The sequence below is a fragment of the Carcharhinus amblyrhynchos genome, chromosome 19 (genome assembly GCF_965287045.1).
Source record: "Carcharhinus amblyrhynchos chromosome 19, sCarAmb.v2.hapA, whole genome shotgun sequence".
Taxonomy (NCBI): Eukaryota; Metazoa; Chordata; class Chondrichthyes; order Carcharhiniformes; family Carcharhinidae; genus Carcharhinus; species Carcharhinus amblyrhynchos.
Genome location: NC_137342.1, coordinates 34,761,711 through 34,789,364, shown reverse-complemented (window position 1 = coordinate 34,789,364; position 27,654 = coordinate 34,761,711). Strand labels below are relative to the sequence as shown.

The 27,654-nt window shown below is 42.3% G+C and overlaps 1 protein-coding gene across 3 annotated transcripts in view; it reads left to right on the top strand.

The window, feature by feature from the left end:
* The window catches only part of LOC145355448 (inosine-5'-monophosphate dehydrogenase 1), a 57,458-nt gene that overhangs the window by 17,849 nt on the left and 11,955 nt on the right, over nt 1–27,654 (top strand). For 2 of the 3 annotated variants that reach the window (XM_080207564.1, XM_080207565.1), the window contains exons 2-6: nt 2,243–2,341; nt 18,308–18,356; nt 19,239–19,340; nt 26,203–26,277; nt 27,391–27,597. In XM_080207564.1, coding sequence (XP_080063690.1) covers nt 2,243–2,341; nt 18,308–18,356; nt 19,239–19,340; nt 26,203–26,277; nt 27,391–27,597 — 532 coding nt within the window. Of the gene's footprint in view, nt 1–100; nt 1,953–2,242; nt 2,342–18,307; nt 18,357–19,238; nt 19,341–26,202; nt 26,278–27,390; nt 27,598–27,654 lie in introns of those variants that run through there. The other variant, XM_080207566.1, reaches the window with a different exon arrangement.

Below are 27,654 nucleotides of genomic sequence, written 5' to 3'. Positions count from 1 at the left end.
TTCCAAAGTTACATTCTGCATGGTGGGGTTTCCTATATGGGCTGTTGCTGCACAACCTCATCAGCCATTTGGACACATGGTAGTGTTCTGTCCTGCTGTCCAGAGGTGGCTGAGACATCCCAGTGGGAGCCTCTCATGTGGGAGTCTTCCCCTTTACCACTGGGGAGTTGGTATGGTATTGCTTCCAGCAGTTCTATGCAACTAATGATTAAGGTAACTCATGGACTCCCAGTAACTTGCCATGAGTATATAGGTTCTGAGAGGCTGCATCCCCTATTTCATTTTTTGAAGGGGTTAGCTTCTTGAATTTTGTTTGCACTTCAGCCCCATGTTCCTGATACTTGGCCAACTGGCAGACAAGTCGCAAGACCTCCTCATAAGCCTATTCTTGGGCCTGACCAAGGTGCTCATAAACCAGTCCAGATAGTGGGGCAGTTGAGGATATCATTTATCTCGACTCTGCCTCTCTTCCATGGTAAAATCTGCCCTGAGCGACTTTGGAGAGGATGCAGGTAGCTTTCATTAGTATGTTTGAAACCTTTTGAGGCTTTCTTTTATTGATTCATGGGACATGGACATCACTGGCTGGGCCAGCATTTATTGCCATCCCTAGTTGCACTTGTTCAGAGGGCAGTTGAGAATCAACCATATTGCTGTGGCTTTGGAGTTACATGTAGGCCCAACCGGATAAAGGCAACATACTTAGAATAACAGATTTCCTTCCCTAAAGGTGAATCAGTTTTTTTTTGACAATCAACAATGGTTTCATGGTCATCAGTAGATTTTTAATTCCAAATTTTTAAAATTAAATTCAAATTCCACCATCTGCCATGGTGGAATTAGGAATTCATACCCAGATCCCCAGAGCATTAGCTGAGTTTCTGAACTAATGATTTAGCAATAATACTGCGAGGCCTTTGCCTCCCCTGATGCTGGTGTGCATCATCGTCCTCTGAAATATTATTTTATTTGAAACATGTTTCACTTACAGTTTTGATTTTTGTTACAGTGCCACTTCAAGGGGCTAACATTGAAATGTTTATTAGTCTGTTAATTAGCTCATTAATTTATTTGTATGCTTGATGATAGATCCCTCTGCTTTTCAACCATTTTAGAGTTTTAGGCTTTATTTTACGGTATCATATTCTTTCTACTGAAATAAACCTAAAGATTACGTGTGGAAAGAGAATATAGGTAACATTTGGAGTCTGGATGACTTCACCAGAACTGACAAAGCCATCCTTTAGAGCCCTGGTGAAGGGTCATCCAGACTCAAAACATTGGTTCTGTTCTCTCTCCACAGATGCTATCAGACCTGCTGAGATTTTCCAGCGTTTTCTTATTCAGATTCCAACATCCACAGTATTTTCACAGTAACTTCATTGCAGTATTAATGTTAGCCTACTTGTGACATTAATAAACTTAAAACGTATTTTAACTAACTTTCTATGCCTTTGCCAAAGGGTTATCTGGACTCGAAACGTCAGCTCTTTTCTCTCCTTACAGATGTTGCAGACCTGCTGAGATTTTCCAATGTTTTCTCCTTTCATTTGACATTCCAGCATCGGCAGTACTTTGCTTTTATTTATGTAAAAGTTATTTTGGCTTTTTAACCAAAGATTATTTGCTCTTTATTATGCTATTGTTGAGAGCTCACGGAACACAAGTCAATAACCACTTCCGCACCTGATAGCAATTCATTGGGACTATTACACTCAGCACAAAGCAACATCCTGACAAGACCACGTGGAGCTGCAGGATGAAGTGGCGCAAGCGCAGAGCCTCCTCAGCCAAGGGGCCGATCAGCCGCGCGCGCCGAAGTTTCACGCAGGCGCAGTGCGGACCATCCTCTCGGGCCGTGCCGGTGGCGCGCCCGAGCCTGTAGGCAGGTCCCGCATCTCTACATCATGGCCCCGCCCAGGATCATCTGACGAAGGGGCAAACCCTGAAAGGTAGCGAGTTTACTATCAAATAAACTTATTGGACTTTAACCTGGTGTTGTGAGACTTCTTACTGTGTTTATGCCTGTCCAACGCCGGCATCTCCACATTACGGCCCCGCCCCCGCCAGGCTCTCTTCCACCAGGCGCCCTCCCTCCGGGCCCCGCCCTCCCTGCCTGGTTTCCCCCGCTTGGATCCGCCCCTTCCAGGCCCCGCCCTCGCTAGGCTCCGCCCCCGCCTGGGCCCGCGGGCTTCTCTTGCTCCGTTTCTCGCTCACCGCCTCTCTGTCTCTCTCTCTGCAGCATGGCTGACTACCTCATCAGCGGCGGCACCGGCTATGTACCCGAGGATGGGCTCACCGCGCAGATACTCTTCGCCTCCGCCGACGGACTCACCTACAAGTAAGAGCCGCCCTGTTGGGGACACGTTGCTCACAGCCTGGCTCCACGTTGTGGGAGAAAAGGAGGGAGAGAGAGAGTGAATGGGTGCCTGGAATCCGGGAGGACCCGTATCCCCAGGGCTGGGGCTGAGAGATCGGGTTCTTTCTGACCAAGTGTGGGGAAACTTAAGGGTAAAGAATAGACCAAGCAGTAGAGGAGTTAACACCACCTCCCCCCACCCCTGGCTTCCTCAGCCCTTCCCTCTAATCCCTCACCATGCCTCCACCCCTTTGCCCACTCTTGCCAATGTCTGCCCTTGTTGCCACCCATTGCCTGCTGTTGCCATCTGCCCACTCTTGCAGCCCAGCCTCACCACCCACCCTTGTTGCTGCCTGTTGCCTACGCTGGCTGCTGCCCTGCTGTGGCCACTGCCCCGCCCTGGCCCCTGGCAGCTGCCCGCTCTGGCCACCGTCTGCCCTGGCGGCTGCCCGCTCTGGCCACCGTCTGCCCTGGCGGCTGCCCGCTCTGGCCACCGTCTGCCCTGGCGGCTGGCCACCGTCTGCCCTGGCGGCTGCCCGCTCTGGCCACCGTCTGCCCTGGCGGCTGCCCGCTCTGGCCGCCGGCTGCCCGTCCACCCTTGCTGCCTGACTTTGCTGCCACCTGCTCCTGCCAGTTGTCACTGATACCTGCCCTCACCTGTCGCTGTCTGCTGCCCACCCTTGCTGCCACTTGCCCTCAAATGCCTGACAGTTACCTTCCTTCACTACATTCCCCCTCCCCCTCATTTGCATCCACATCTCCCTCCCTCCTCCTCCTCCCCTTATCTCTTGCAGCATTTTCTGTTTTGATTTCAGACTAACAGTATGGTTTTCTCATGGCTTCATCTTTCCAGGTGACTTGCTATAGTTATATTGTTCTGATATTCAAAATGAGTTTTTGATTTTATTTTAATAAGGTGGAAGACTGCACTTAAGCCAGTACCCTAGCTGCTGGACAGGTCTGTGTATTTGATGAAATATTCAGTGAACTTCTGCTTGTTTCTGCTGTTTAATGTGATTTTGTGGTGAGGGACGTTAACCTTAGACAAGCGGACAGCTAAAGAGTCATAGGATGTTTTAATTCTCTGCCTATCCTGAGGCAGCCCATTGATTTTTAAAAAAGCTAATGTTTCAGATCCTACAATGTCCATCAGTTGGGCAGCATGGTGGTACAGTGGCTAGCACTGCTGCCTCACAGCACCAGGGAGCCAGGTTCAATTCCGGACTGAGGTCACTACTTGTGTGGAGTTTTCACATTCTCCCTGTGTCTGCATGGGTTTCCTCCAGGTGTGCCAGTTTTCTCCCATACTCCAAAAATGTGTAGATTAGGTTGATTGGCCTTGTTAAATTGCCCTTTAGTGTCAGGGAGACTAGCAGGGTAAATACATGCAGATAGGGCCTGGGTGGGAATGTTGCTGCTGCAGGCTTGATGGGCTGAATGGGTAATGTCCATTGCCCACTCTTCTATGACTCTACGACACAACGTTTCAAAATTCCTGGTTGTTCCAACCCTGGTATCCTGTGCATGAATCCCATCATTAGTGGCCATGCTTTTAATTGACCCCAAGCTCTGGAATTTCCTTCCCAACCTCTCCACTTCTCCCTACGTCAATTTTTAAGTTGCTGCTTAAGTCTGCCTCTTTCACCAAACTGTTAGTTACCTGTCCTAATATCTTCTCATGTTGCTGGTTGTCAGATTTTCTTAGTCACTACTTTGAAGCTCCTTGGGACATTTAACTATGTTAAATGTACAGTTTCCTCTACAAGGCCTGCCAACTGGGGTACAGTTTCCGCAGGTGATAGTTATCTGCTGGTAACCAAAGCAACAGCCTATTCAGATGGGTAGAGACTGCTGGAGCTAGCAGGCTAATTAACAAGTGGAGAGTAATATCCTATAGTCAGTAACATATACTCAACTTTCAGCAGGGGTTACTGCATAACAATCAGGAGGAAGAACCCTGCCAGATCTTTTTTCCTGTTTCACCTGACCCCAGGAAATTCTGACACTAATAAATAAAATTTTTAAAAATGGGATTGTGGTGATAATGCTATTGAATGTCAAGGAGAGTTGCTGAGATTCTATCTTATTTGAGATGGTCATTGCTTGGCACTTGTGTGGATTTTGTGTTACTTGCCACTTGACAGCCCAAACCTGAATGTTATCCAGTTCTTCATTCAGGCATGGCTTGCTTCACTATCCGAGGAGGCATTTATTGCCCATCCCTAATTGCTCTTAACATAGTGATGATGTGCTGCCTTTCTTGAATCACTGCAATCCATTTGGTGTAGTTGGGAAGGGTGTTCCAGGATTTTGAGCCAGTGACAGTGAAGGAACAGCAAAATTGTTCCAAGTCAGGATGGTATGAGACTTGTTGAGGAACTTTGAATTGGTGGTGTTCTCATGTATCTGCTACCCTCGTCCTTCCAGGTGATAAAGGTCTTGGATTTGGAAGGTAGAGTCATCGAGGTTTACAGCATGGAAACAGGCTCTTTGGCCCAACTTGTCCATGCTGCCATTTTTTTAAAACCCCCAAGTTAGTCCCAATTGCCTGCATTTGGCCCATATCCCTCTATACCCATGTAACTATCTAAATGCTTTTTAAAAGATAAAATTGTATCCCCCTCTATTATTACCTCCGGCAGCTTGTTCCAGACACTCGCCACCCTCTGTGTGAAAAAATTGCCTCTCTGGACACTTTTGTATCTCTCCCCTTAAACCTATGCCCTCTAGTTTTACACTCCCTTACCTTTGGGAAAAGATTTTGACTGTCTACCTTGTCAATGCCCCTCATTATTTTATAGACCTCTATAAGGTCATCTCTCAGCCTCCTTCACTCTAGAGAGAAAAGTCCCAGTCCATTTTGGTAGTGTCGAAGAAGCCTTGATGTGTTCCTGTAGTGCAGCTTGTAGATGCTATACACTGCTGCCACTGTGCGTTGGTGGTGGAGGACTGATTGTTGAGGATGGCGGATAGAGTGCCAGTTAAGCAGGCTGCTATGTCTGGTGCTGAGCTTCTTGAATGTTGTTGGGGCTGCACTAATTCGGGCAAGTTGAATATTCCATCATACTCGTGACTTGTGCCTTGTTAATGGTTGGCTTTAGGGAGTTGGGCGTGAGTTCTTTTCTGCAGGATTCCCAGTTTCTCACCTGCTTTTGCAGCATATGGCTATTCCAGTTCAGTTTCTAGTCATTTGTAACAGCCAGGATGCTGTGGGGGATTTGGCAATGGTAATGCCATTGAATGTCAAGTGATGGCCTCTTGTTGTAGATAGCCATTGCCTAACAATTGAGAGATACAAATGTTACTTGCCACTTAGCCAAAAGTGAATGTTGCCCAGGCCTTGCTACATATGGACATGGACTCTTCTTTGACTGAGGAGTTGCAACTGGTAGTGACCATCAGACAAAATTCTGCACTTCTGATGTTATGATGGAGGGAAGGTCATTGACAACACAACTGAAGGTGGCTGGATTTAAGGCGCTATCCTGAGGAACTTCTGTGGGGTAATGTCCTGGGATTGAAATGATTGGCCTCCAATGACCAAACCACCTTCCTTTGTACAAGGCCCGACTTCAACCAGTGGAGAGTTTCCCCCTGATTCCTACTGACTTGCTAGGGCTTGATGGCACACTCAGTCAAATGATGCCTTGATGTCAAGGGCAGTCATTCTCACCTGGCCTTTTCAACTCTTTTAAGTTAAATAACACCCCGGTCATCATTGACCATTCCCACTTCTGATCTTATGATGGGGGTGGGAGGAAGGTGAAACCATAGGTCAAGGGCACTACCCTGAAGAAGTCTTATAGTGATCCCTGTAGCTGAAATGGTTAGCTTCCAACCACTGTTGCCTCTGCTCTGGAATTTTGCTGTTCATCAATGTTTGGACCAAGGTTGTAATGAGATCTGGAGCAAAGCAGCTCTTATGGAACCCAAACTGAGCATTGTTGAGCAGGATGTTGCTGGGTAAGTACTGTTTATGGTGCTGTCAGTGACACCTTCTATCACTTTGCTGATGATTAAGATCAACTGATTGGGTTTTAATTGGGGAGATTAGATTAATCCCTTTAGTGGATATGAAATACCTTTGCAATTTTCAACATTGTTGAGTAAGTGTCAGTGTCATTGAAACAGCATGGCTAGTGGTGCAGCTGGTCTTAATTTCTACAAAGCTCTGCAAAGCTCTTGAGCATGTTGTGACCTCCCAAATACATTCCACCTTTCCCAGAACTCTCTGAATCTGTGCCAGTGAAGCACAATGGCTCTTATCAAAGTTATGATATTGTCTCATTGTGACAAAGGTAAACTTTCCCTTCTTGACCTGTCTGCAGCCTTTGACACAGCTGATCAACTATTTTGCTTCAGATCCTCTCTGTCTTGCAGTTGACTGGGACTACTCTGAGCTGGTTCTATTTTCTTCTGTCCAATTGTAGTCAGCGAATCTCTTGCACTGGCCACACTTCCTGCTGCTACACTCAACCTCTGTCCCCCAAGGATGTAGCTTCCTATTCTTAGCTACATGCTGCCCCTCAACAACAACAACTAACGGCACAATGAACTTTCACATGTATGCTGATGATATCCAACTCTACATCGCCAACCACCTTTTTCCACTCCTGTCCTGTTAAATTATCCAGCATGCAGTACTACAGGAGCAGAAATTTCCTGCAAGACTCAAGCCATTGTTTTTCGTCCCTCCCCCAAACTCTGTTCCCTAATGATCAACTGCATCCGCTCCCTGACAATCTTAAGATTAAACAGTCTGTTTGCAAATGTGGCGACATATTTGACCCCAAAATTAGTTTCCAATCTCATTGCAGTCATCATTAAGTCTGCCTGTTTCCACCTCTAGCATTTACTGACTTTGCCCCTGTTATAACTCAGCTGATGCTGAAACCCACATTTCTTATTGCTTTCAGACTTTGCTATTCAAATGTTTCATCTTGTGGGGCAGTCTGAACCAAGAGGTCACAGGTATAGGTTGAGAAGTGATTGATTTAAAACAGATGAGGAGGAACTACTTCTCGAAGAGGGTGGTGAATTGTGGAGCTTGTTGCCCCATAGCGCGGTGGAGTCTGAATCATTGAATGATTTCAAAGGGGAGATGAATATATTTCTGATTTTAAAAATAAAAGGGAAAGAGGGACATGGGGAACAAGTGGGAAGGTGGATTTGAGACCAGGGAGAGACAAGCCATGGTCTGTTTGAATGGCGGAGCAGGCTTGAAAGGCTGAAAAGGCCAACTTCTGCTCCTAATTTCTATGTTCCTATTCCAATGAACTCCTGGCTGGCCTGCCACATTCTACCCTCTGTAAAGTTGTGGTCATCCAAAACTCTGTTCCTTGCATTTTCTCTCTTAGAAAATCCTATTCCCAATATCACACTTGTGTTTGCTTTCCTACATTGGTTCCCAGTCATGTCGCACCTTGATATTAAAATTCTCATCCTTCTCTTCAAATTCCTGTCCCTGTCTCTGTAATCTCCTCCAATACCGCAACACTCAGATTTTTGTTCCTCTAATTCTTTCTCAGATGGTGATGGCTAACATGAAGGGACATAGCTTTAAATTGAGGGATGGTAATTATAGGACAGATGTCAGAGGTAGGTTCTTTACTCAGAGGGTAGTAAGGGCGTGGAATGCCCTGCCTGCAGTAGTTGTGGACTTGCCAACTTTAAGGGAGTTTAAATGGTCAGTGGATAGGCATATGGATAACTTTGGAATAGTTTAGGTTAGAGGGTCGTTAGATTCATTCCACTGGTCGGCGCAACATCGAGGGCCAAAGGACCTGTACTGTACTGTAATGTTCTATGTTCTAATTCAGGCCTCCTGCAAATCTGCAATTTTAATCACTTCAACATGTGGGGTACGTTCTGTCCCCTTGCTATCCTCAATGTTTCTCTTCATTTCAAGGGACAGTGTCATTGTGACTCAGGTGCTTGTAGTGATTTAATGTAAAGACTTTATTGGAATGTGGTTGGGCTAATTTTAGTTAGTTCTTTGTGCAAGTGTGAATTTCTGCAGCGTTTTTACATGAGCGCTGAAGAGCTGTTATGCTAGAGTAGAACTCTTTCTACATTGTTCCATCAAACAATGCCAGCGTTGTGATAAAGTTTGATACAAATGTAAGTTATTTTAGTCTCCTTCCTTTCTCCAACATTAAACTGCCAATTTTTTGACTGGTAGCTGTATTTAAATGGATAATATGGATGAGAAAGCTAAAGTTAACAGCAGATGAAGATAACTGGAAGTGCGATAGAGAGGGTGTTGGATTAGTGATGTCTGTGCAGGGATCTCTTTAGACTGATGATTCAAAAACCATTAGATGTTCTCACAGATAGAACTGAAGTGTTTTGGAAGCTGAAATGAATCCTTGGCTTTCTAATGACTTGAATTCTATTGGTGCAAAAGGAAGCCTTTTGGCCTATTGCACCAGTGCTAGCTCCACATTAGAGCAGCCTGCAGAATTATCATTCCTCCTTTTGCTGTGTTAGTTTGCCTTTCTTGGCTCAATCCCCTAACTCCTTTGTTACGTTATCCAACTGAGTCTATCCCTATCTTTTCTTGAGCTCCACATTTGGATCCTGTCATTACCTCAGTACCGAAACAGCTTTTATCAAAGCCACATGACATTCTACGTGACTATGACAAACATACAATATCCCCTTCCTCCTCCTTGATCTTCCTGCAGCCTTTGACATGGTTGACCACACCGTGCTCCTCCAGTGGCTCTTCAGCTGAGAGGGATTGCTCTCACTTTGCTCTTATCTATCTAATCATAGGTAGAGTATCAATAGTAATGTCTTATCATTCTACTCCTACAACTTTACCTCTGGTGTCCTCAAGGGTCTATTTTTCCTCCCATGTCTCAACTCCCCCACCGTTGTTAAATTATCAGACTACCTAATCAGCATCCAATACTGGATAAGCAAAAATTTTCTCCAATTAAATATTGGAAAAACTGCACTAATTCAGGCAAGAGGAGAATATTCCATCATGTTCCTGACTTTGCCATTTTGTTTTGTGTCCATTAAATGGTGAAACTGCTGACAGTATAATTATAGATTTTTTTCTTGCTAAATTTTGATTGTGTCAGGAGAATGAATCTTGAGCTGATAAACACAAGCTGTATTTCCAGCACAGTTTAAGATGCTGAATTAAGAACATTCTATGTGAAGCACAATTTTAAAGATCTTTGCCTCAAATGTAATTTTTGATTTCTTACTCCCTGCTCCTCTTGCAGCCAAATATTGACCTGTATCTTAACCTTATGGATCAAAATCTTGGAACTCCCTCCCTAACGCCACAAGGAGTCTAGCAGCTCAACAAGGTAGCTTACCACCATATCTGGGGTAATAAGAGATGGGCAATAAATGCTAGCCTTGCCAGTGACACACTCATTCCCAAGAATGAAGAACAAAAACAGTTGTAAGCTCAAAAATTAGCTATAAAATGATGTGGGGCATCCTGAGATTGTATAAATGCAAAGTTAACTTTCCTTTTTCCTAAGACACACCTATGCGTGCTTTCTCTTTGCTATCTTCTAGCCATATTAAATGAAGACTCACTGGCACCTATAACTGGAACTCAGTGCAGGCATGATGGGCCATTAAGCCTACTGAGATTTCTCTTCCTCCTCCTCTTACAATCTGCAGACTTTTAAAAGCCAAAATTTTCATAGCCCACTTCTTATTGGTGAGCCTTTCACCAAGTTTATTTTTTCAGTTGGAGCCTGATTTCCCCTCAGAAGGGTTGTGTCTGAATTGTTGAATTTTGATAATGCTCCCTACTGCAGTTTTGAGAATTCAATCTAGTAGTTCCCTGTGCTAGCTCTCAAATGGCTTTCCATCTATTTATCTCTATTGATGGAATGATCAGCAAATTGATTACTTTGGTTGACAGAGATGATAGGCCGATGGGCCTGTTTCTATGCTGTATGACTATGACACGGAATGAAAAACCCACAAAGCTCCTTTTCCAAGTTACTGTTGCGCAATTTCCTCCTAATGTAGAACAAAGCCCTAAGTCACACATAAGCAAACACTCACCAATCAGTGAAAAATGCCTCCTTAGTTGGCTGTGGCTGTATAGATTTGAAAGGTTCCAGCTTGAGACTGTGGGTCAGCCATGGCAAGCATTGCAACTAGCCTCAGAGCCTTTCAACTTTGTATGTTTGGGAGGGGGGTTCAGGGGAGGTGGAAAGCTCGTGGAACGTCCACTGGCTCCTACTGGAAGCGCGCAAACTCATAACTTTCCTATGTACCATCAGAAAACACTCTGGAATAAGGCTTGAACCCACAACCTTGTGCCTCTGAGCAGAGAATACTACTAATTAATTTAAGCCAATGTGTGTTATCAGTTCTATTTTGAGATTAGTAATTGTTTTAACTTTTTTTAAAGTTTACGTTTTAAATGGTATGCCTATTGCTGAGAATGTCTCCTTTTTAATCTACTGGAATGTTTATAAATGGTTTTAAGCATAATTTAATAAAATAATTATCCTGTGCTGCAAGTGAATAAATTGGATTCATAGGATGGTCACATGGATCAGAGATAGGGTGGGGTAAGCTGCCAGCACGGGATGTAGCTTTAATGGGTCATGTGGCTTAAGAAAGAGGCTTCTTGCAAAGGAGTTGGGTACAGTTGCATATCAGGTTAAAATAGTTTTAGAAAGATGAACAATGAGCTTTACTTAAGTGATTACAAAATGAGAGTGATTTTTATCAGATTCATAGTTATGATGGTAGATTCTCAACTCCCTAACCAACTCAATCCCCAATCTTCATCCATTACAGTCTTAAATTATTTGCGGAATCCCTTAATTGCTATCTTTATCCTTACTTCTCGAAAGGTTTCCTGAAATCATCTGTTTTACAGCTCCTTTCCACCTCATCACTTCCCCATAATCCACTTCTACATCCAGCACATTCAGCTATAAAAATGCTTTACATTTTCAATGTACATCATGAGGTACCAAACACTTTTCTGCCAATGAACTTAATGTAAGGAGTGCAGCAGCCAATTTCTACACAGCAAATTCCTATAAACAGTGATGTGATAATGACCAGACAATCTGTACTAATGATGTTGGTTGAGAGTTAAATATTGGCCAGGGCATAGTGTCATTTGATCTCCCTGAGAGCAAATTAGATCCCACTTTACTTGTTGAAAGATAGCACCTTAGGTGGTGCAACACTCCCTCAGTACTTTATTGGTGTGTCAGCCTAGCTTTTTTGTACTCATGTCCCTGGAGTAGGACTTGAATCAACAGTCTTCTGACTCAGAAGTGATGGTGCAGGTCTGCATGTTTGGAAACTGCCAAGCTCCAGAAAAGTTATTTCCTTTAGTGGGATCTTCAGCAGTCCTTGTTACTGTCTGTTTCTTGCCCTCCCAGTGGTGTAGCTTGCATCACAGTTGTCTAGGGTCCAGCTAACAGACCTTTCAGATCAAGAGGATTTGTAATGTAATGTGGTTTGAAGTTAACAATTGTTTCTGCTATTTATAACAATATGCAATTTTTTTATTTCTAATTGTTTAAAACTTTGTCTTTAATCCCAATATGTCTCAGCCTTGAAGAAACTTATTTATTTTTCTATTCTGGAGGAGTTTACTTTTTTATTTGGTTTTACAGTTCCTACAAGAAACCAGCCACTCTAGGGCTGCAGAAATGATTTTTTTATTAAACATTCAAGCACAGGGTGGTCAACGTGCATATGAGACAGCTTGCATGAAAAACTTGAATGACCTGTTACTCAAGATAAACTATAGCTGTGGTGCAGCATTTAGCACCATAGCTGAACAGTTCAGATTTCTCAATCCTCAGGGTGTGGGTGTCACTGGTATATCGGGCATTTATTGCCCATTCCCAATTATCCTTGAGAAGGTGGCAATGGGCCACCTTGAACCACTCTATTAAAGGTGCTGCAGCAATGTTGTTAGGAGAGAGTTCCAAAATTTTACTCTGCGAAATTTCCTTAAATTAGAGGTTTGGTGATAGCAAGCATGGGTTATCAAAATTCTGAAATGTGTAGGAGAAAATGAAGAAAGGGAAGGACTTATGCCATCAGTCCAAGATAGCCCTGCAACTTTCTCATGTCGGAGCAGAGGCATAGATCCCTTCTGAAAGTGGTTATAGAATCTGCTTCCACCACCCAGATCATAACTCAGATTTAAAAAAAAAACTCATCTCCAGACCCTGAAAGGAACAATTCTTTATGATAATCAGATCTTGGTAATTGAGTATTCCTCAAAAATTAAACACTTTCCTGGCAGAAGACTTGAATAATTCTGAAAGTGCCTTAAATCATTGATTTCCAAATGTCGTTCTTGACTCTGAGTCATTTGAGAACATTTTGAAGGTTTTGACTTTGGGCTGTATAAGCTTATTCGTTCCTTAATTCTGCATCTTGATTATTGAAATTTATTGAGTGCTCCTCTCAATTCATTCATTTCCAGGACCTTAAATGGAAATAAATCCCTGAATTTTCTTCCCTTTTGCCATTAACCGGCATCAGAAATCCAAACTAGGCATTGCGGAATCACAGTTTCCAACTTGCCTCATCTAAGCTTGCAGGGAATGTAAAGACTGACACTAAGATTTTCTATATTTATGTGAAGAGAAAAAGATTGGTAAAGACAAATGTAGGTTCCCTACAGACAGAAATGGGGGATGTATAATAGGGGACAAAGGAATGGCTGAGCAACTGAATACATACTTTGGTTCTGTCTTTATAAAAGAGGACACAAATCAGACACCAGAAATGTTGGAGAATGCAAGATTTAGAGAGAGGGAAGAACTGAGGGAGATCAATATTACTAGAGAAATCGTGCTGGAAAAGTTGATGTGATTGAAGATGGATATATTCCCTGGGTCTGATGATCTACATCCCAAAGTATTTAAGGAAGTGGCTGTAGAAATAGTGGATGTATTCGTAGTCATCTTCCAGGATGCTGTAGACTCCGGAAGATTGGAGGGTAGCGAATGTCACTCCAGTATTCAAAAAGGGAGGTAAAGAGAAAGTAGGGAATTTAGACCAGTAAGCTTAACATCGGTAGTGGGGAAAATTCTCAAATTCGTTATCAAAGACTTTGTAGTGGAGCATTCAGAAAGTAGTAGCAGGATCGGACAGTGTCAGCATGGATTTATGAAGAGGAAATCATGCTTGACAAATCTGTTGGAATTCTTTGAAGATGTAACTAGTAGAATTGTTAAGGGGAGACCAGTCGATGTGGTATAATTTGGACTTTCAGAAAACGTTTGATAAAGTTCTGCATAAGAGATTATTGTGCAAGATTGAAGCACATGGGATTGGGGGAAGTGCATTGAGATGGATGGAAAACTGGTTGGCAGAGAAGAAACAAAGAGTAGGAATGAAAGGGGCCTTTTCAATCAGCAGGCAGTAACTAATGGGGTGCCACAAGGATCAGTGCTGAGACCGCAGCTATTCACAATATATTTGAATGATTTGGATGAGGGGACAAAATGTAACATCTCAAAGTTGACACAAAGTTGGATGGGAGGATGAACTGTGACAAGGATGCAGAGATCCTTCAGCATGAGCTGGATAGGTTGGATGAGTGGGCAGATCAATGACAGATGCAGTATAATTTGGATAAATGTGAGGTTATTCACTTTGGAAGCAAAAACAAGAAGGCAGATTACTACCTGAATGGCTGTAAATTGGGAGAGAGGAGTGTGAGCTTGACTTGGGTGTTCTTGTGCACCAGCCGCTGAAGGTAAGCATGCAGTTGCAGCAGGCGATAAAGAAGGCAAAGTATGTCGGCCTTCATTGTGAAAGATTTCGAGTACAGAAGAAGGGATGTGTTGTTGCAATTATACAGGGTCTTGGTGAGGCCACACCTAGAACATTATGCAGTTTTGGTCACCTTTTCTGCGAAAGGTTGTTCTTGAGGATTACTGCCCAGGCTTACTGGGCTGATTCCGGGTGTGGCAGGCTGATGTCTGAAGAGAGATTGACCAGGTTAGGATTGTTTTCGCTGGAGTTCAGATGAATGAGGGGGGAAATCTCAGAGACTTATAAAATTCTAACAGGACTAGACAGGGTAGATGAAGGGAGGATGTACCTGATGGTGGGGGTGACCAGAACCAGGGGGCACAGTCTGAAGATTCAGGGTCGACCATTTAAATGGAGACATTTCTTCACCGAAAGAGTGGTGAGCCTGTGGAATTCATTACCACAGGGCGTAGTTGATGCCAAATCATTGAATGTATTCAAGAGGTAGCTAGATATAGCACTTGGGGCGAATGGGATCAAAAGTTATGGGGAGAAAGCAGGATTAGGCTATTGAGTTGGATGATCAGCCATGATCATAATGAATGGCAGAGCAGGCTCAAAGGGCCAAATGGCCTCCTCCTGCTCCTATCTTCTATATTTCCCCTGAGGAGGCAATTGGAGATGCCCATTTAGATTGATGTTGGTAGCAGGAGTATCACAATTTTCTCCTTTCCTCTCCAAGTTCATCCCATTGGATCCCTTCCTGATCATAGCTACTATTGCTAACCCTCATGCTAGCTGACACTGCTGACTGCTTCCTCTGGCATCAGCCCCTAAACAATCTCTTTGGGTGGTTACTGTTATTTTTGCCCAAGTCATGGTATGGAGACTAAAATTTATACCTTGTAAAACTACACAAAATCACCAATGACACCCTCTGTTACTCATCTCATCCTGCATGATTGTCTCATTTCCTCAAACACTCCTAGGACTAGGACAGCTTGGACAAGATGGGAAAGAAATAATTTGTGAAGGAGGACCTTTACATGGGCATTATCAGTCAGGCTGAGTGGTCTGTTTTGGTCTTGCGGATTTTGTAATAAGGACCTTGAGAATGACTATTTCCAATGTATCTCAGCAATTATCTATAGCAGTTGTGACTGACTTGCTGGAAATATGACAGTTCCAAAGACCTTTTGAGTTGATATCAGCTCAGGGTAGATTGCAGTGTCCTGACCCACTGCTCTAGTCAGCTGCAAAATATTTAACTAGTAGTTCTTGAGGAACCCGTGGGAAACCCATTCCAACAGCTGGCAGCTGCATTTGGTTTTATTTTTTAAGTGGCTGTTTTAAAGGGTTGTTTTCTGTTCTGAGACTAATGTCACTGGTCATTGAAGTTCACATGGAGTGTGGAGGAGATGGGACTGCTTGTTATTTTTATATAATATTTGCATTTCAAAAAGCACAACGAACAAAAATAGTTCATTATTTTGGCTCCAGGCTTGTCCTTGAGCTGAAAACCCTGTGTTTGTGTCTGGATTGTGTGTTGACTCTAGCTGTGCATTTCAATCTGTTGGTAGATGCTATGCTGTTCTGGGTTTACACTTCCTCGTACATGAAACTATGACTTATCAACTGTGGCTCAGTGAGTGGCATACCAAGCCTTGGATTCGAGCCTCACTTGAACCTAGGCTGACATTCTGGTGTAGTTCAGAGGGAGAACAGTGCTGTAAGGTGCTATTGGCAGATGAGAAATTAAACTGAGACATGGTCTGACTCCTCGTGTGGATGTAAAAGATCTCATTGCACTATTTTGAAAGAGAATGGGAATTTTCTCAGTGTCTTGGGATAATATTTGTCTCTTAATTGACATCAGTAAAAACTGATTATCTGGTTATTTTTGCATAGCTGTGGTGGCTCTTGCTATGTATAAATTGACTGCTGTGTTTCTTTAATTACAAAAATGACTATACATTTAAAGTGGAACGTCTTTTTCGAATGCAAGTCTTTCATTTGTGTTGGCCCCCATTGCATGTTCCATCTCGACAGTTCGTGTACAACCAGCCTTGGTTGGTTTTTAAAACAAAAATGGCTAAAATAAAAACTATTTGGGAGCTGCAGGATGAAAAGAAATTAAAGAATTGAGTAAAGGCTTAAGTGTAGATCAGGAAACAATAGTTAATTGAAAATCTAACGATATATTCATTTATTTATGCCATAAAACATCACTTGCTTGAACTAACTTGCGCATAAAACTGAAATAATACTTTTTGTCTGTTTTTATAATGGATCTTGTGATAAATTGAGACTTTTTAACTATAATTTGTTGATAAAATCATCTTTAAAACAAACTTAAGATGTATAGAATTGAGCTTCTTATTATGCATTGAGAATTTATCACCTTGGCTATATTGGAAACAATAATGGTCGCAACCATAAAACCTGGTCTTTGTACCAAAGACATTATATGTAATCACGGCATAGCTACATCATTCAAACAAGTTTATTTAGAGTGTGATGATGTTTTTCACTTAAACAATCATTTGAAATTGTGAACTGCAACATAATTAAACTTTTATCCTCACAACAAAAACACTGCGATTCAAGTGAAGCCTGACAGTATAGAAACTAAGTCTTTGATTAAGCGGATGAATAACTTGTTATGGAAAATTGTGTTGCCCTCCAGTTCTTTGATTTGTAGTTTTCTTGACTGAATATTTTAGGCCTTTATCATGATAACCTGACCGGCTGGAAAAGGTTGGGAGTCACAAATAAGATGTTAAAGAATTGCTGCCAACTCTGGATCCCCTTGTTCCTAATTCCTTGCCTAGTCAGTGTTCCATTGGCAAAAAGACACCTGTTTTGTTCATACTGAGATCCCACAAGCTTTGCCACAGAGGAACAATTTATCATTTTCTTGCATCAAGTGATAAATGTTGGGGCATCAGGAGAGCTCCCTCCTGCTGTGGGATGGCATCCACTTGAGAGAGAAGTTGGCATCTGCAGGAAATTAGTGCTCCCTCCATATCATACTGGGGCATCAGCCTAGATTTATCTGCTTGAGACTTGGTGCAGGGTTCAATCCTACAGCCACTTTATTATTGGCAAAATTGTGTTTGGAATGACGAGATGCAGGGTATTGTAGTGACCAGTACCTTATTTGGGTTAAATCTGAGCAAGCCAGCAGCTTAAACTTGTACCATTATGTTATGATTTTCATTTACTTTGTTCTGTCAAACTCCTTCGTGTGAAGCTGACCTATGTTCGCTCCAGGTTTGGCAACGTCTCAGTTTAAAAATTTGCAGCATTGTTTTCAAACCCCCACTTTACCCCACCCTACCTCTATATGTATCCTCTCTTGGCCCCAGAACTTTAGAGACCTGCAAGCCTCCAATCCTGGCCTCTTTGCAAGTTTCCAATTTTCACTGCTTCACCTGCAGCCTCCAGCTGTCAATGTTCAAAATTCTAAAGTTCCCTCCCTAAACCACTTCCACACCTTACCTTTTGGTTAAAACCTAGCTCATGGATCACGTTTTTTTTTGTCACTTGTCCTATTCCCTTTTGTGGCTTAGTGCCAAATTTTGTCTGAGGTTCTTGTTATGTAAATTGGACTGCTTTATTACCATTGATATCTGCAAACAGCTAGCACCCCATTCTTTTTCTCTTGCTCTTTTCTCTCCTCTTTTCCCTCACCTTCCAGCTTCAATGCCACTCTGGTGGACTGAGTGTCCAGACTAGGAAATTTGGAGCCAATCTCTTGTCTAAACTGTAAGCTGAAATTCAGCTGGGTGGAGGAAGCTAGATGTAATTTTAGCCCTTGGGTAAAAGTGATCACTGAGTGCTGCTGAAAAGCAGTGTGTGCTGTTATTGAGAAAGAAAGAAATGGTGTATGGCTGTGCTGCCCCATGCAGCTGAATAGCCCAACAATATTTACTGCTGAAGAGCCAACACAAATGGCTGAGAGTGCTCAGTGAACATTTTTGTGTGGCTCTCAGGCAGTGAATGTGATTGGGTAATAGGGGATAGGAGCTCCTGTTGAATCATAACTAACCCAGCAAGGTGTCAGTGTCCTCTGGAAGGGGGATCATACCTGTGTGGGACTGGAACCAGGTGCTAACTTCTAATCCAGACTGCTTCTGTAATGCTCCCTACTGATGATGTCTAACTGGTTTAATCAGGTAATTTATCCTTTTTTTTTCCCCCGTTTTCTCTATTCAGTGACTTCCTGATTCTTCCTGGTTTCATTGACTTCGCTGCTGATGAAGTGGTGAGTTATGAAAGTCATACATTTCCAGACAGGTGCAGAGAGTAGGACTGGTCATTGAATTATCTTAGGTTAGCAAACTTCATCATTGTTCTTCTAATCTTCAAACAGACTCTGGGAGACCTACACAGCCTTTCCTGTGTGCACACGTGCCTTCTGTCATTCTCTCTGTCTTTCTTATTTTTCTTCTCTTGCGTAATCTATCTCTGATTTATCTCTCTTTCTATATTATCTCGCCTCACCCAGCTTCCCCCCATGCGCACACACGTTCTTACTTTCCCCCTAACCTATTGCATTCTATTTACTAAAAAATGGGTGCAGGGGGTTCACAACATGCACACTGGGGTGTTACAGATGGAATCTGGTGATCTCCTTTCTCCCCCTATAGCTAGGACCATTCTGCATTTTTAGGGCACTGCTTTCCAACTAGAAAGGCAGGGGAGAAAGATTTTTAATGTTTGACAAGGTACTTCAGTGAAAAGCCATGGCAGGTTGGGTTTATGTGCAACTTCTGTGTTGGCTGCAGTACAAATTTTGATACGTTTTGCCTTTAGCGCAGTATTGTTCTGTGGAAAACGTCAATGTTTTTCATTTGTAGTAAGGCAGTTTCAGAGCAAACTTAAACTTGAAAGCAAATTCTTCAATTAGATTCAAGCTTATAATACATTCTGGGGTATCTGCTGTTCTGTATGTAAACTACTTGAACCCCTTCATTAGATGATGGCCAGTATCTCTCTCCTTGGGTGTAATGTCAGAATTTGGGGTTTTAGCTAGATGTTTTATGTGTATCTGTGTGTGTAAAATGGATTATGAAACAAATAAAACTGATTTTTGGGTTGTGTCTCATGAGAAACATTTTAATTTCCGCCTGCTTTGCCCTCCCAGGATCTGACCTCCGCTCTCACCAAGAAAATCACCCTGAAGACTCCCCTCGTCTCCTCTCCCATGGACACAGTGACAGAGTCTAGCATGGCAATTGCTATGGGGGTGAGTTTCAAGAAAACCAGCCAGTGTTCTTTTTGTCATGTGGATTCTATGAGTGAACTGTGTCAGTATCAGACAACCAGATTTAAGGTAATCAACAAAGAACATAAGGAAACATTATTTTACAGTCAAGTTATTTAATAGCAAGTTATCATGATCTGAAATACACTGCCTGAAAGGGTGGTGAAAATAGGTTTAATATAACATTCAAAAAAGTTGAATAAATATGTGAATATAGGACTGGAAAAAGAGTGGAGAAGTTGAATTGATTGGATAGCTCAGACAGTTTTTAAAATTAATTCATGGGATAATATTGTGTGACTTTGAGGAGAACTTGCAGATACCATGCATCTATTGGCCTTTTCCTTCTAGATCTCAGGTTTGGAAGGTGCTGTCGAAAGAGCCTTGGCAACTTGCTGCGTTGCATCTTGTAGATGATGCATGCTACTGCCATTCTGTGCCAGTGCTGGGGGGGTGTGAACGTTTAAGATGGTGGAAGAGGGTGTCAATCAAGGAGAATGGGGTCAAGCATCTTGAGTGTTAGTGGAGCTACATTCATCCAGACTATTTCGCTATGCTCCTGACTTATGCCTTGTAGATTGCGGACCGGCTTTGGGGAGTTGAGACTTTTTTCAGAACGCCCAGCCTCTGGCCTCTTCTTGCAACCACAGTACTTAAAAGACTGAACTAATCACTGGTAGCCCCCAGGGTGGTGGGGAATTCAGTGATGGTAATGCAGTTGTTATGAGGAGAGGTTAAGTAGGTTGGGCCTGTACTCTTTGGAGTTTAGAAGAAAGAAAGGTGATCTTACTGAGGCGTATAAGATTCACAGGGGGCTTGACAGGGTAGATGCTGAGAGGTTTTTTTTCTCCCATTGTGGGAGAATCTAGGACCAAACACTGCAAACTCAGATACAGGGTCACCTGTTTAAGACACAAATTAGGAGGAATTTCTTCTCTCGGAGGGTAATGAATCTGTGGGATTCTTTGCCACAGAGAGCTGTACAGGCTACGTCATTAAGTATGTTCAAGACTGAGATAGATTTTTAATCAAGGAATCGAGGATTATGGGGATAAGGTAGGAAAGTGGCATAAAGGATGATCAGATCAGTCATGATCTCATTGAATGGTAGAGCAGACTTGATGGGCTGAATGGCCTACTTCTAATGGTCAAAGAGATTAAATTCTCTCTTGGTCTTTGTGTGGCACAAATGTTATGTACGATTTAGCCCAAGACTGAATGCTATTTAGGTGATGCTGCGGGGACTGCTTCAGTACCAACAAAGGCAGAATGGGTTAGATTGTTTTCTGATTCCCTGATTGTGATGGCCCCTTGTGATCCACTCACTTTGTTTTGGAACATCTTTCTTAGAAACTTGCTGCACTTGGAACTAGCAGCAAAGAAACTGTCCCTTGTTTTTCATTGCTGATGCCTAAACATGTTCTAAGTAAATACGCACTTCCAATCTTTTAGACCAGATATATACAGAAATTGCATTATCATAATAGATCATTGAATCATTACTGTGCAGCCCATCCACCTAACCTGTACATCATTGGATTGTGGGAGGAAACCAGAGCACCCAGAGGAAACTCTCACAAATGCTTGGAAAACGTGTAAACTCCACACAGGCAGTGACCCAAGGCTGAATTTGAACCCAGTTTCCTGGTGCTGTGAGGTAGCAGTGCTAACCACTGTGCCACCATGCCGCTGCATAGAAAAACTTCATTCAGTCTAACTGGTCTGTACCAGTCTTCATGTTCCACACATGTCTCCTGCTAACCTCTTTATCTAACTCTATCAACAATCTATTCCTTTCTCCCTGATGCTTATCTAGCTTCCTTTTAAATATATCTATAATACTTGACTGAGCCAACACATGTGATAGCAAGGTCCACATTCTAACTTTTGATACAATTTGTCCTGAATTTCCTGTTGTAAATATTGATGACTATCTTTATACTTAAGTCTCCCATTCAAATGGGAACATGTCTATATGATAATACTATTAAATCTTTTCATAATCCAGAAACTAAAGATTTCCTTTCTATTCAGCCTTTTCTGATAAGTTATGATCTCTGTTTGGATATCGTTCTTGTTAATGGGAAACGGGGAAAATTTTCCACTGGTTGGAGTAATACCTTGCACAAAGGAAGATTATTGTGGTGTTTAGCGGTCAATCATCTCCACTCCAGGACATCACAGTAGGAGTTCCTCAAGGTAGTATTCTACACCTCACAACCTTCAGCTGCTTCATCAATGACCTTCCTTCCATCATAACGTCAGAAGTGGGATGTTTGCAGATATCTGCTCATGTTCAGCATCATTTGTGGCTTCTCAGATACTGAAACAGTTCATATCTAAATGCAGCAAGACCTGGATAATATTCAGGCTTGGACTGACAAGTAGCAAGCTACATTTGCGCCACACAAATCCAGGAACGACCACCTCCAACAAGAGGATCTAACCATTACCCCTTGATGTTTAATGGCATTACTATTGCTGAATCCCCCACTATCAACATACTGGGGGTTACCACTGAAAAGAAGCCAAAGTGGACTAGACACATAAATACAGTGGCTGCTAGAGCAGGTCAAAGATTAGAAATCCTGCAGCAAATAACTTACTTTCTGACTCTTTGCCAGAGTCTGTTCACCATCTACAAGACACAAGTCAGGAGTGTGATGGAATACTGTCCACTTGTCTGGATGAGTGCAGTTCCAACAATACTCAAGCCTGAGACCATCCAGGACAAGGCAGCCCACTTGATTGCTACCCCTTCTACAAACATTCAAACTCTCCATCACTGATGCACTGTGGCAGCTGTGTATACCATCTACAAGATGCACTCAGCAACTTACCAAGGTTCCTTAGGCAGCACCTTCCAAGCCCACAACCACAACTATCTAGAAGGACAAGAGCAGCAGTTGCATGGGAACACCATCACCTGAAGTTCTCCTTCAAGTCACTCAGCATCCTGACTTGGAAATATATCACCATTCCTTCACTCTCACTGAGTCAAAATCCTGGAAGTCCCTCCCTAACAACATTATGGATGTATCTACATCTCAGTGATTGTAGTGGTTCAAGAAGTTAGCTCACTACCACCTTCCAACTAGGGATAGGCAGTAAATGCTGGCCTAGCCAGCACCTTCCACATCTTGTAAAATGAATTAAAAATATATTCTGCATCATCTGCAACTTGTTAGATTGTTTCATAGTGTGAAGGCAATCGTTATGCACACTGCTCCCAAATACGGTTTGGCTAAGGTTTAATAAAAGTTTCGACAGTTGTTGTCCATCTCAAATTGGTGATTCATATTCCTTTTGAAAATGCTTCATGAAATGCTGTCTTGTGAAGGAAATACACAAAAATAAAATTCATTGGTATTTAGGATATTATACTTTAGAATTGAGAAAGTGGACACATTCGCGAATAGCCATTTTTACCACAAGTTTTAAAACATATATATGGCAGCACTAGCTGACAACTTTGGTTACAACAGCTGTTTAACAGACTTTGTGCCATCCACAAGTTCTTTGTGGCCTTTCAAGTTCTCTTCACACCAAAGGATAGAAATTTGGAGAAGATAAGGATAAGCTCTGCACTTCATTTTCAAAGGAACTTCAGGAGCCTCTATGATGGTTTTGTCCCACCTTGTATATTAAGGAAACATTCTTAGGGCTTAACTCAACCAGTTAGAATTGGAATATAAAAGGGATATAACTTACTGTACATTAGTAAAACTGACCTTAAAAATCTCATTTCCTTCATTAGAAGTTTGAAATCGCATTCATGAAAAAATAGAAGCAATTGAAGGTAAACCGGAAAAATATTAGACTTATTTAAGAACGTGATGACCAGATATCAGGTTCACAGCATGTATATAATAAAATAAATATAGTGAATAAAAAGGACAAATCTAAGGAAGGAGGTTAATCAAAGAGGTAACACACATTGCTGCTAAAGAATTACGTAATTTGGTTTAAGAGGGTATAAATATTCCAGTTCAAAGTTTATTTATTTGTTAGTGTCACAAGTAGGCTTACATTCTCACTGCAATGAAGTTGCTGTGAAAATCCTCTAGTCACCACACCGGCACCTGTTCGGGTACAGAGGGAGAATTTAGCACGGCAGATGCATCTAACCAGTATATCTTTCGAACTGTGGGAGGAAACCCATGCAGACACAGGGAGACTGCAAACTCCACATCGATAGTGACCCAGACCAGGAATCGAACCCTGGTCTCTGGTGCTGTGAGGCAGTAGTGCTAATCATTGTACTGCCCCTTTCTTTTCAGAAAGTTAAAGGTATTGTAGAAGGGCACCAAGCATCCCCTCAATATTTCTTCGGTTGTTGAGGGGTTGGATAATGTAAAGCAGGCAGCTTTTGTGTCCATCTGCCCAACAAATGATTCACTCGAGAGTTCAGGTAACTTACTTGGAATATTGTTGGTAATGATTTGATTTGATTTATTATTGTTGCATGTATTAGTACACAGTGAAAAGTATTGTTTCTTGCGTGCTTTATAGATAAAGCACACCATTCATAGAGAAGGAAAGGAGAGGGTATAGAATGTAATGTTACAGTCATAGCCAGAGTGTAGAGAAAGATTAACTGAACATAAGGTAGGTCCATTCAGAGGCCTGTTGGTAACAGGGAAGAAGCTGTTTTTGAGTTGATTGACATATGACCTCAGAATTTTGTATCTTTTTCCCAGCGGAATAAGGTGGAAGAGAGTATGTCTGGGGTGCATGGGGTCCTTGATGATGCTGGCTGCTTTTCTAAGGCAGCAAGAATTGTAGATAAGAGTCAGTGGATGGGAGATTGGTTTGTGTGATAGAGTGGGCTTCGTTCATGACCCTTTGTAGTTCCTTGTGGTCTTGGTCAAAGCAGGAAACGTACCACGCTGTGATACAACCAGACTTATGTACCAGTGGTACATAAGTAAAAGGTGAAAGCTATAGCGGACATGTTGAAATTCCTTAGTCTCCTGAGAAAGTAGAGGCGTTGGTGGGTTTTCTTATTTTAACTGATATTACCTGGATTCTGTATTGGAACCAAGACTACTTTTTTTAATCTATTATAGTCATTAATGTTGCAATGCAGTTATCCACTTAGTGTATTACGTGTTAAATAATTCTGTTATAAACTTGTAATTAAGTTAGTAGATTATAGCATCTCTTGTCTTCTGCATGCAGTATAAGAACACCTTTCCTATTTCCTGAAAGTGGGAAGATATAACTTTTGAAGTGAGCCCCTTGACCCTTTATAATATTGGCCAGCAAATTATTGAATAAGCTGTTTGGGAAAAGGCAATATTTCTTAATAGTTGCCCTTTTTTTGAGGAGATGTGGTTCACTTTCTCAGACCCAAGTTTCTGTGTGAAGTTGCTGCCTTAAACTCAGGTGGAGGTGATTGTTGAGTGAGTGCTGGGGTAGTCTCCATTTGAGGTGAGAGTTATAATCCACTTCAGTCTCGGTTTTACATCCAGTGTTGGCAAACAAAAAGTCAGTGGTGGAAGAAGGGATGAGATTCTGAGAAAACATATCGTCCGCTCAGCACCAAACTCTGGGTTGGATCGAGCCATCAAGAATTGGGAGAAAGAGTAAGGTCCCTTCCTTTCTCTGCCATTTGATAAGGTCATAGTTGATCTCATTGTGGGCTCAACTCCACTTTTCTGTCTGGCCTCCAATAACCTTTGACTCCCTTGATGATCAAAAATTTATCTAACTCTGCCTTGAGTGTATTGAATCAATTCCCCAGCCTCCACTGATGTCTGGGGAGGCATGTGATATTATCACTCAATTAGTAGTCCAGAGACCCAGGTTAATGCTCTGAGGATCCAGGTTTGAATCCCACCATAGCAGATGATAATATTTGAAAACAATACAAATTTAGAGTTAAAAATCTAATGACCATGGAGGATGATTGGGAATGGCCAGTAAATGCTGACCCAGACAGCAGGGCCCATATCCCATAATGAATTAAAAAAAAGACTAATGGCCCTCTTGAGGGAAAATAAAGTCACTGTACCTCAGTTTTAAATGGAAGACTCCTTATTTTTAAACAGTGTCCCTGGTCCTAGTCCCTCCCACAAAGTGAAATGTCCTTTCAGTATTTATTTTGTCAAGTCCCCTCAGCATCTTTGTTGTTTCAATAAAATCACCTCTCACTTGTCTAACTCCAGTGGTATAGATCCAACCTGCTGAACCTTCCTCCTAACATAACTCCCTCATCCCAGGAATCAGTCGAGTGACCCTACTCTGGATTGTTTCAGACGTAATTATATCTTTTTAGCAAGGAGGCCTAAACTGCACAACATATTCCAGATGTCTCATCAACTCCGTATAGAATAGCTTCCAACCCCCCACCACCATGTTTTTACTCCTATTCCTCTTGCAATAAATGCCCACACTCCGTATCCCTTCCTAATCACTTGTTGGACCTACATACCAACATTTTGAAATTCATGTACTAGGACACCCAGATACCCCTGTTCTGTAGAATTCTCTGGTCTCTTTCCATTCAGATAATGTACTGCTTTCTGCTCTTTCTGCCAAAGTGGAGGAAGTCCCCATGACCTAATCTTCAACCCGGGCTGCCATGACCACTGGGTAGGAAGAGATGGTTACACCTCATGGGTGTAATAAATGAATCTGGAAGTGTTTGACACCATGTAGTGGGTGCCATGCTTTACCTAACTTGTGCTGTATTAGGAGTGCTGCTGTGTGTTCTACTCCCTGTGTTGACATCCGTTTTGGGCTATGCCTCGATACAAACACATACAGGCTACCTTAACCAGGGTTGCATGACTTGTGATAACTCATGACAATTTTGCTTTTTGTCTTTCTCTCTCTCTAGTTAATGGGTGGAATTGGATTCATTCACCATAACTGTACCCCAGAGTTTCAAGCTAACGAGGTCCGCAAAGTTAAGGTGGGCTCCACTCGCATGCTTTGCAATTTAGTAGAACTGAAATAAATTGCTGTATGTGACAAAATGTTTATTACATTTTATTTCATCAAGATTTTATTGCAATATATATCGCACCTCTGATAATGCATTATTCATGATGAACATCATGATTTGCATGATTTAAAAAAAACTTCCATGCTGCTCACTACGTCTGAGTCAGAATTGAAGCTGGTACTCGCCCCTTCTGTCAAGCAATGATGAATGAGTGCTGCTTCTCTGTCCTGCCCACTCCCCCCTCTCTGCCCTATCCACTCCATCCATCTGCTCCCCTCAGCCCCCAAAACCTCACTTTTATTCGATTTCTTTCACATGAATCTTAGGTGGGGCACTATTTTTCCATGATTGTAGGTATAATTTTGATGTGGAAATGCCAGCATTAGACTGGGATAAACATAGTAAGAAGTCTCACAACACCAGGTTAAAGTCCAACAGGTTTATTTGGTAGCACAAGCCACTAGCTTTCGGAGCGCTGTTCCTTCATCAGGTGAGTGGGGTTTTAGTTCACAAACAGGGCATTTAAAGACACGAACTCAGTTTACAAAATAACGGTTGGAATGCAAGTCTAAGATTCACATTCCAACAATTATTTTGTAAATTGAGTTTGTGTCTTTAGATACCTTGTTTGTGAACTGAAATCCCACTCACCTGATGAAGGAGCAGCGCTCCGAAAGCTAGTGGCTTGTGCTACCAGATAAACTTGTTGGACTTTAACCTGGTGTTGTGAGACTTCTTACTGGGTATAATTCTGCACATAGTTTTCCCCTTTTTATTGAAGGATTTTCTTCGATTCATCCACTTGCCTTGGCTCCATATCACTTAATACCCATGACTGTCAAAAACCTAATTAAACTCCGGTTTGAAGTTATTCCTTTAAATTTCACCTGGTGGGAGTGCAAAAAACTCTAAGCGCCCTCACATTTCTGTACCTGATGCTAGTTGTGTATTGAGGATGAAGGCTTTTTCCACCAAAACTCACCCTGCACCAGATGTCCCATCTTTTCATTGCTGTGATAAGACCAAGTTCCAGTGAAACCCCGTCCTGTTTGTAATTCATATGCATCTTTTCTCCTGCAGAAGTTTGAGCAGGGCTTCATTACTGACCCAGTGGTCATGAGCCTCCACCACACAGTTGGGGATGTTTTCGAAGCCAAATTGCGGCACGGCTTCTCAGGAATTCCAGTCACAGAAACAGGGAAGATGGGAAGCAAGCTGATGGGGATTGTCACCTCGCGGGATATCGACTTCCTGTCAGAGAAGGATTATGACACAGCCTTGAGTGAGGTATGACAAGCTTGGATTGCAAGAGTAAAGTGAGAATATATTCCTTCCTGTGTACTA